The sequence below is a fragment of the Penaeus vannamei genome, chromosome 37, assembly GCF_042767895.1.
Source record: "Penaeus vannamei isolate JL-2024 chromosome 37, ASM4276789v1, whole genome shotgun sequence".
Classification (NCBI taxonomy): Eukaryota; Metazoa; Arthropoda; class Malacostraca; order Decapoda; family Penaeidae; genus Penaeus; species Penaeus vannamei.
In genome coordinates, this window is record NC_091585.1 from 25426599 (window position 1) to 25436598 (window position 10000).

The following is a 10000-nucleotide window of genomic DNA, read 5'->3' on the forward strand; positions in this document are numbered from 1 at the left end:
CCTTCTTGACACTATCTCCGTCATGCTGCGAGCTGTAAGGGTGGCACGATGTTGTCCTGTGATGCTGGACCACCTGGCCCGCTCCCAGGGCCGCACCGTGGCTCGCATCGTGGCCCGGAAAGTCAACCGAGGCCAGCTGGGTCAGATCAGGTCGCAGGGCAGCGCGGCGGCCTCCACGACCTCGCTCCTGCCTGCCGCCGACGACTTCTGCGTCCGCCACATCGGGCCCCGGAAGGACGACCAGAAGAGGATGCTCGAGTCGCTGGGCTATGAGGTAGGTCGTGAGAGAGAGGGAGAAGGGAGGTGGAGGCGAGAGAGAGGGAGAAAGGAGGCGAGAGAGAGGGAGAAGGGAGGTGGAGGCGAGAGAGAGGGAGAAGGGAGGTGGAGGCGAGAGAGAGGGAGAAGGGAGGTGGAGGCGAGAGAGAGGGAGAAAGGAGGCGAGAGAGAGGGAGAAGGGAGGCGAAAGAGAGGGAGAAAGGAGGTGGAGGCGAGAGAGACAGGGAGAAGGGAGGTGGAGGCGAGAGAGAGAAGGAGAAGGGAGGTGGAAGCGGGGGAGAGAGGAGAAGGGAGGCAGAGAGAGAGGGAGAAGGGAGGTGGAGGAGAGAGAGAGGGAGAAGGGAGGTGGAGGCGAGAGAGAGGGCGAGAAGGTCAAGCGCGAGGTGTGCGAGTGGATGAAAGAGCGAGAGGGAGGTAGAGGCAAGGAAGAGAGTGAAAGGTGAAAAAGATTAAAGCATGTATTAGAATGGATGGAAGAGAGAGATAAATACAGGGGCGAGGGGAAAAAGGTAAAAAGACAAAACCAGAAACAAGAAGGATAAAGGGACAAACAATAGAGAGAGAGAGAGAGAGAGAAAGAAAGAAAGAAAGAAAGAAAGAAAGAAAGAAAGAAAGGGAAAGAAAGAAAGGGGAAAAGAAAGAAAGAAAGAGAGAGAGAGAGAGAGAGAGAGAGAGAGAGAGAGAGAGAGAGAGAGAGAGAGAGAGAGAGAGAAAGAGACAGAGGGGAAGATAAAAGGGCCAAACGAGAGAGAGAGAGAGAGAGAGAGAGAGAGAGAGAGAGAGAGAGAGAGAGAGAGAGAACGTAATGCTGTAAGCGTGGTTTCTATGCGTCCCCCTTTCTCAGTTAATAATAGCAACAGAGAAATAGTAGACAGTGAGAAAAAAGGCCAACGTTTTCGTAGGGTCCGCGGAGCCTCCACTATATATATATATATATATTTTTTTTTCTAAAAGGAATCCTAGAAGTTGAAAAAGAACCAGTCCACAACCATGCCATTAGGTAACTTGAATCATTTTAAAGGTTCTCTAATAATCATGTTACAATTTTCACTACTTTTCGTGCAGTTAATCAGTGAGAATTATTTTAGATGTTACATACCTGTCATGTCTTTTGTTTTTTTATTATTATTGTATGCTTATATTGAACGAAACCCCCAATAAAACTTTTATCTTTTTAAATTTTTTTTACATCCGGGGGGTTTTTCCCACCCTTGTGTTTTTTGGTGCCTGGCCACGTAGGTCTTTTCCCAAAAGACACATTTCCTGGTCCGTTAGATAAAGGAATATTGACATCAAAGGGATTATGGTGATGCTGATTTTATATAAAAAAAATTTTGGGGTTTTTAAGGGGATTAAAAAGGGTTTATTTGGTGAAAAGTTTTTTTTTTTTTGTTCAAAGGGTTTTCCCACAAAAAGTAAAAGTTTGGGGTAAACCCAGGGGGGTTTTAAATTTTTTTTTTTTTTTTTACTTTTTTTTTATTTGGAAAATTAAAAAAAAGGGGCCCTGTTTTTTTAAAAAAAGGGGTGTATTTTCTGTTTTGCGGTTTCCCCCTTTTTTCCCTTTTTCTTCTTTCCTTCCCCCCTTTTTTTCTCTTTTTTTTCCCTTTCTTTTCCTTTTCTTTTCCCCCTTTCTTCTCTTTCTTTCCTTCTTCCCTCCCTTTTTCTTCTTCTTTTCTCTCTCTCCCTCTCCCCTCTCTTTTCCCCTCTCTTTTTTTCTTTTTCTTTCTCTCTCTTTCTTTCTTCTTCTGTTTCTTTCTCTTTCTTCTTCTTTTCTTTCTTCTTTTTTTCTTTTTCCCTTCTTTCTCTTCTTCTTCTTCTTTCTTTCCCTTTCTTTCTTCTTCTTCCTTCCTCCTCCTCCTCCTCCTTTCTTCTTCTTTCTTCTCTTCTCTTTTCCTTTCTTTCTTTTCTTTTCTTTTTTTTTCCCTTTTCTTTTCTTTCTCTTTTCTTCTTCTTCTTTCTTTCTTTCTTTCTTTCTGTTTCTTTCTTTTTTCTTTTTTTTTTCTTCTTTCCCCTTTCCCCTTTTCTTTTCTTTTTTTTCCTTCTTTTTCCTTTTTTCTCTCTCTCTCTCTCTCTTTTCTCTCTCTCTCTCTCTCTCTCTCTCTCTCTCTTCTTTTTTCCCCCTTTTTTCCCCTTTTTTCTTTTTTCCTTTTTTTTTTTCCTTTCTTTTTTTCTTTTTCCCTTTTTTCCCCTTTTTTTCCCTTTTTTCCCTTTCCCCCTCCCCCCTCCCCTTTTCCCCCTTTTCTTTTTCTTTTTTTCTTTTTTTCTTTTTTTCTTTTTCTCCCTTTTTTTCTCTTTTTTTTCTTTTTTCTTTTTTTCCTTTTTTTTTCTTTTTTTTTTTTTTGTTCTTTTTTCCCTTTTTTTCTTTTTTCTCTCTCTCTCTCTCTTTTCCCTTTCTTTCTTTCTCTCTCTTCCTCTTTTTTTCCCCCTTTTTTTATTTTTTTTCTTTTTTTCTTTTTTTCTTTTTTACTGTTTTTCTCTCTCTCTCTCTCTCTCTCTCTCTTTTTTTTTTTTTTTCTTTTTTTTTCTTTCTTTTTTTCTTTTTTTCCTTTTTTCTTTTTTCCTTCTTTTTTTCCCCCTTTTTTTTTTTTCCCTTTTTTTTTTTTTCTTTTTTCCCTTTTTTCTTTTTTCCCTTTTTTTCCCTTTTTTTTCCCTTTTTTTTTCCCCCCCTTTTTTCCCCTTTTTTCCCCCCCTTTTTTCCCTTTTTTCCCTTTTTTCCCCCCCCTCCCCCCCCTCCCCCCTTTTTTCCCCCTTCTCCCCCCTCTCTCCCCCCCCTCCCCCCTCCCCCTCCCCCCTTTCCCCTCCCCTTCCTTCTCCCCCCTCCCCCCCCTCCCCTTCCCCCCTCTCTCTCTCCTCTCTCCCCTTCTCTCTTTCTCTCTTCTTTTTCCCTTCCTTCTCTTTTCCCTCTTCCCCCTCTCTTTTTCCCTTCCCCCTCTTTTTCTTTTCCTTCTTCTTCTTCTTCTTCTTCTTCTTCTTCTTCTTTTCTTTTTTTTTCTTTTTTTCCCCCATTTTTTTCCCCTCCCCTCCCCTTTCCCCTACCCTGAAAATTGAGACGAAAGATAAATTTTTTGATGTTTTTTGTATTTTTTTAATATTATTAAAAATTTGCCCGTGTCATGTTTGAGATGAAAAAGGTGGTCAAATTTTTGGGGATTCCTATTATTTTGTCATCTCGACTTTGTTTTTTATTTTTTTCCCTTTTTTTTGCCCTATCGTTTTTGGGAATTTCTTGCGGTCATTTTTGTTTCAAAAAAATTTTTTAAAGGGGTTTTATGGGCCCCTTTTTTTTTTTTTTTTTTTGTTTATTTGTCTAAAACGTATTTCCCTTTTTTTTTGCGTCATAAAATCCATATGAAGACTCTCCACACGGAACACGCGGCAGCCACGTGCGGGGCATTTACCTTAACCAGGGATTCTTGCCTTAAAGTTTCACGTTATTGATCTGGGATGCCAGGCTTAGGTGGAAGAAAAAGGGGGGCTGGGTGTGGGAGGCTGTGGAAAAGTGGTGATTATGGGCTGTTTTTTGGAGAAAAAGGGGGATTTTTTGGATTTTTCCCTTTAAAAAAAATAGAGGGTTTTAAAAAGGTTTTTTTTTTCGGGGGTTTGGGGCCCCCTGGGAACAGCTGATAAAAGGCCCCAAACCCCCTTTTTTTTTTCCCCCCTGTCTTTTTTGTTTAAAAAAGAAAAGCTTTGTAATAAGAAAAAAAATTTTTAAGTTTAAAAATGAAAAAAAAAATTTTAAAAAAATAATAATAAAATTTTTAATAAAAATAAAAATAACGGGTTAAATGTTTAAGACTTTAAAAATTTCTAAAAAAATTTTTTTGTAATAAATAAAAATAATAATAATAATAATAATAATAATAATAATAATAATAATAAAAAATAATAATAATAATAATAATAATAATAATAATAATTTAAAATAAAAATAATAATAATAATAAAAATGATAAAATAAATAATAATAATAAAAATAAAAAAAATAATAATAAAATAATAATAAAATAATAATAAAATGCTCTCCATGGTTTGCCCAAAACATAAAAAACTTTCCAATAATAATAATAAAAAAAATGATAATAATAATAAATAAAAATAATAATAATAATAAAAAAAAAATAATAATTTAAAAAAATAACAATTTGATTTATTCTCCCCGCAATATGGGATTTGGTTATAAAAACTTAACAAATTACATTTTTTGTTTTGGGGAGGGGCCCAAAAAAATATTATTTTAAAAAATAAAAATATCACAGTCTAGATATGATAAAAAGGATAGATAGATGAAAGTTTTCTATAGAGAGGTAAAATTTTACTGTGTATATGTATGTCCTTATATAAGAATATTCATAAGAAATAAATACATATGCATTAGTCTAGATATGTGTATGTGCCGGATAGATAGATAAATGTATATATATCAGACAGATATGCATTTATTACTGTTTATATGCATGTCCTTATATAAGAATATTCGTTATACAGAAATAAATACATATATATGAAACTAGATATACATATCTGCCGGATAGAAGTGAAAAGGGGGGTTTCTTTTGACAGATATCTTTATTCTTTTTATATGCTTCCCCTTATAATTCATTGGTTGGGCCCCCTTTTTGCAATTTTAACAAACTGCCCGAGGCCCAAAATATGGAAAAAATTTTAGCGAAAAAGCAGCCCCCAAACCCCTCGGGGCGGGATCCCGGGCCCCCGCGGAAACCTCCAAACAGAGCTGGCGATATTTTCGTATTGGCTTATATAAAGTAGTTTAGTGATTATGAAAGAGACGAGACCTCTTTATTACTAGCGGGAATGATAAGCAGATCCATTTGATTCTTTTTTTTGGGGTTTCGGGGGGTTTGGGTGGCATTGGTTTGGGTGGTCAGGGTGTTTGGGGAAAAAGGGGTTCCAAAACCCCGCCAGGAGACTGTGGCAGAGGTGATCGACAGGTGGAGTTGTTCCATAGTCGCGTTCTCAATCGATCAGCTGATGGAAATGGACGGTAGCCCTTTCCCTTTTTTGGGGTTTTGGAATTTTGGGGGGGTTTTGGGTGTTCTGTCGACTTTTTTTTCTAAGGTATCGAGGGTTTTTTGAATCGGGGAAAATGTTTTGGATTGTGGGTGGACATACTGCATCGTCTGAGGAACAATTGTGTTTCCCAGAGAATGGTCGCTTTATATTAGCGCGCAGCAGTTGAGATGGCAACACTCAGTTATTTTGGTGGACAGTGGCGAACTTGCAAACCCCAAAAAATTTAACGGAAGCAGGGGAAAAAACAGCGGGGTTTTCCCCGGGATTTTTTGAAATTTGGGGTTTGGGGAAATGGTTTTGGGGTTTTTTTGGGGGGAAAATTTGGGTGGGCCCCATAGGTTCTAAGCTTGGGGTTTTCGTTTTTTTCCTTTTGTTGTTAATGACTTGTCTTTTTTTTAAAAATAGTTTGGGGTTTTTCTTTATTATTAACAGAAAACAAAAAAAAAATTAAAAGACTAAAAAAGAAAAAAACTATGACATTCTGCCCCCCACAAAATAATAATAATAAAATAAAAATAAAAAAAAAATTTTATTATTTTGGGAAAATTTTAAAAGTTCCAGGTATCACAGAAAAGTCAGTTTTAAAATTTTTTTGGGTTGTTTGTGATTTTGGGGTGTTTAGGGCATCGAATATTTTGCTTTTTGGATAGTACTTTGAGTTGCCACATGCTCTATTATGGTTTTTTTTGGGGACTGGAAAAAAAACGTTTTTTGGCCCGGGGGGAGGGGGGGGGGGGGGGGAAAGGGGGGAAAAGTTCGGCCATTCAAAAGTTATTTTCCCCCAAGTTGCAAGCCAAAATATCGGCTTGTGGTTTTTTTTCCCCGGGGGATAGAACAGGTAGATTGTGACCTCAAGGACTTGTGTAAGAGAGGTCAGAGGTCAGAGAAAGGTGGGGAACATGATAAGAAAATGAGGACAAGTAATGGGATCATTTGCTTGACTGAGTCGTTAGGTACGGAATTGGCGGGAGAAAGAACACACAATCGGTTATGTTTCGTTTCGGCTTTTTTTATTTTTTCAGAATTGTCGCCTTTTTTGCATCCCCTTTACCTTTTTGGGTAAGGGGTTTTTCGGGTTTTTTCCAAATTCCCCTTTTGGGGGCCCCGCAAACCCCCCACACACACACACACACACACACACACACACACACAACCCCCCCCCCCCCCCACCCCCCACCCCCACCCCCACACACACACCCCCACACACACACACACACACACACACACACAACCCCACACAAACCCACGCTACCCCCTCATTTTTAACTTATTCGTTTTGGTAAAAAATGTGGGGTGAGGTTTTTTTTTCGGTTTTCCCCCCCCCCCCCCAAACTCCCCCCCCCACCCTTACCTTTTCCCATCCTCCCCCCCCCCAGGCCCCCCCGGCCTACACGTGGCACGGTCCCCTTCACGTGCCAGTGCCAAGTGCCATGGCGACGCAACCTAATATAACCAGTGTGATCTGGCTTGTCCCGGAGGGGGAGGGGGGGGGGGGGGGGAGGGGGGGAGGGAGAAAGGGTGGGGGAGGGAGGGGGGGAGAGAAAAGGGGAGGGAGGGGGGGAGGGGGGAAAAGGAGGAGAAAAGGTTTGAGGGAGGGGGAGGGGGGGGGGGGGGGGGAAAAAGGGTGGGGGGAGGGAGGCAGGGAGAGAAAGGAGGGGAGAGGGGGGGAGGGAGAAGGGGGGGGGGGGGAGAGAAAAAATTTTTTTTGGGGGGAGGAAAAAAGGGTTTTTTTGGGGGGAGAGGGAGAAAGGGGTGGGGGGAGGGGGGGAGAGAGAAGGATGGGAGAGAGGGGAAGGAGGGGGAAAAGAAAAAATTGAGGGGGGAGGGGGGGAGAGAAAAGGGTGGAGGGAGGGAGGGGGGAGGGAAGAGGGGTGGGTGGAGGGTGGGGGGGGGGGGGAGGGGGGGAGGGGGGGAAAGGGGGAAAGGGGGGGAGGGGGGGAAAAGCGAAAAGAGGAGAAAAGGGGGAAAGGGGATGAGAACGAATGGTGAACAGACGGATAAAGTAAGAAGATAATTTTTGGGGTCGTTTATACAAAAAAATTATATATATATATATATATATATATATATATATATATAAAAAAACCCCACAAAAAACACACACACACACACACACACACACACACACACACACACACACACACACAAAAAAAAAAAAAAAAAAAAAAAACAAAAATATAAAAATTTTAATTTCACGAAAGGGGGGAGGCAAGAAGCATTAACAAAATGAACAAAGGGCCAATTGCCTATTTGTATAAACTATAAGACTATAACAATTAACATTTAAAAATTTAATGTATGATATTTTTCATCAGACCACCTAAAACATACGTGCCACAGCTGTATATTCCCCCAAAAAACCCAAAAACCAGCAACACGCACGCACACACCAAACAAAAAAAAAAGGGGGGGGGGGAGGGATTGGGGGGGGGGGGGGGGGGAGAGGCTTGGGATGGGGGGGGGGGTTTAAGGGGGGGGGGTAGGGAGGTTTTTGGAAAGGGAGAGAGGTTTTTTTTAAGGTGGGGGGGGGGGGAGGACTTGGGGGTTTGGGGGGGAGGAGAGAGGTTTTTTGGGGGGGGAGGGGAGGGACTCTTTGGGGGGGGGGGGGGAGGGTTTTGGGGGGGGGGTTTTTGGGGGGGGGGGGGTGGGGGGAGGACTCTTTGGGGGGGGGGAGAGGGATCCTTGGGGGGGGGGAAAAGGTTTTGTTTTGGGGGGGGGACTCTATTGGGGGGGGAGGGTTATATTTGGGGTTGGTTGGGGGGGGTTTTTATTTTGGGGGGGAAAAAAAGGGGGGGGAAGGGTTTTTGGGGGGAGGGAGAGAGGGGTTTTTGGGGGGGGGGGTCAGAGGGAGAGGGGTTTTTTTAGGGTGAGGGAAAAAGGGGGGGGCTTTTGGGGGAGGGGGGGGATGTAGGGGTTTGGGGGGGGGGGGGGAGGGTTTTTTGGGGGGGATTGTGGGGGGGGAAAGGTCTTTGGGGGGGGGGGGAGGTTTTAGGGGGGGATGAGGGGAAAGGCTCTTGGGGGGGAGGTTTGTTAAATTTTTTGGGGGGGGGGGGAGAGGTATCTGTTGGGGGGGGGAAGGGGGGAAGGATTTATTGGGGGGGGGGGGGGTTTTGTTGGGGGTGAGGGGAAGGTTTTTTGGGGGGGGGGGGGGGGAAGGGGGTTCGTTTTGGGGTGAGGGGAAAGGGGGGGGGAAATTTAAATTTTTTTGGGGGGAAAAGGGGGGGAAGGTTTTAAAAGGGGGGGGGGGGGGGTTTTTTGGGGGAGGGGGGAAAAAGGCTTTTGGGGGGGAAATTTTTTAGGGGGGGAGGTTTTGTTGGGGGTGAGGGGGGAGGCTCCTGTTTTGGGGGGGGAGGGGGGGGAAAAAGGGGGGGGCTTTGGGGGGAAATTGGGGGTGAGGGGGGGGGGGTTTTGTTGGGGGGTGAGGGGGGAGGTTTTTTTTTGAGGGGGGAGGGGTGGGGGGGAAAAGGGGGGGGGATTTGGGGGAGGGGGGAAAGGGGGGAGGTTGTTGGGGGGGGTGGGGGGGGGGGGGGGGTGAGGGGAAGAGGACTTTTGGGGGGGGGAGAGAGGGGGGTCCCCCTTTTGGGGGTGAGGGAGACAAATGCCCAAGTCATGGCGGAGCGACGTAGCAACGCCTGACCTTGAAATCGGTTTAAAAATAGTCCGCTACCCACTGCCCGGCGAATCAGCTGATGAGGTTGTAGGTGCCACGCAGAGCGCCATGATCTGGAGGAGGAGGGGATCCCTCCCTGGGCACTGGGGGGGGGGGGGAAGGGGGTGGGGGCCCGGGTGACCAGGGGCTGGGGGCGAGGACCACGAGGCATAGTTTTTTTTTTGGGCCCCATTCCTTTTTTTTTGGGCCCCTTCCTTTTGTTTTTTTACCACTTCCTTCTTTCTTGTGGGGCCCCCCCTTCCTTCGTTTCTTGTTATGACCTACTTTTCCCTTGTTTCTTTTGGCCTCCTTCCTTTTTTCTTTTTTGGGGTCACTTCCTTCTTTCTTTGGCACTCATTCCTTTTTTTTGTTGTTCCTTCCCCTTTTTTTTTGTGGGTTCACCCCCTTTTTCTTTTTAGCCCCCCTTTTTCTTGTCATGGCACTCATCTCCTCTTGTCATGACACTCACTTCCTTCTTCTCTTCTTGTCATGACACTCACTTCCTTCTTCTCTTGTCATGACACTCACTTCCTTCGTTTCTTGCCATGCCTCATTCCTTCTTTCTTCTTTTCATGCCTACTTCCTTCTTTTTTGGGGTGAACACTTCCTTCTTCTTTTTTTTTTTGTCATAATTTACTTCCTTCTTTTCTTGTCATGACACTCACTTCCTTCTTTTTTTTTCATGGGCCCCCCTTCTTTTTCTTGCATGACACTCCTTCCTTCTTTTTTTGGAAATTTTCCCCCTTCTTTTTTCTTTTAATGGGCACTCATTCCTTCTTTCTGCATGGCACTCCCCTTCCCCTTTTTTTGGGTTTTTTTTTCCCCCCTTTTCTTTTCGTTTCCCCTTTTTTTTTTTGTATGACACTATTTTTCTTTTTTCCCATTCCTTCTTCCCCCCCTGCCTCCTTCCTTTGTTTCTTTTTTGCCTCCCCCTTCCTTTTTCTTTTCCCTCCTTCCCTTCTCTTCTTTCTCCTCCTTTCCCTTTTTTCTTTCTCCCTCTTCCTTCCTTCTTTTTCCATTCCTTCTTTCTTTTTTAATTTTTCC

The 10000-nt window shown here is 43.7% G+C and overlaps 1 protein-coding gene across 1 annotated transcript in view; it reads left to right on the top strand.

The window, feature by feature from the left end:
- LOC113820096 (glycine dehydrogenase (decarboxylating), mitochondrial) overlaps window positions 1-10000 on the top strand; it is a 42331-nt gene that overhangs the window by 189 nt on the left and 32142 nt on the right. Inside the window, exon 1 of the mRNA XM_027372358.2 lies at window positions 1-274. This exon is cut by the window's left edge and continues 189 nt beyond it. Within this exon, the coding sequence (XP_027228159.1) occupies window positions 23-274 (252 nt within the window). The 5' untranslated portion in view covers window positions 1-22. The remainder of the gene's footprint in view (window positions 275-10000) is intronic.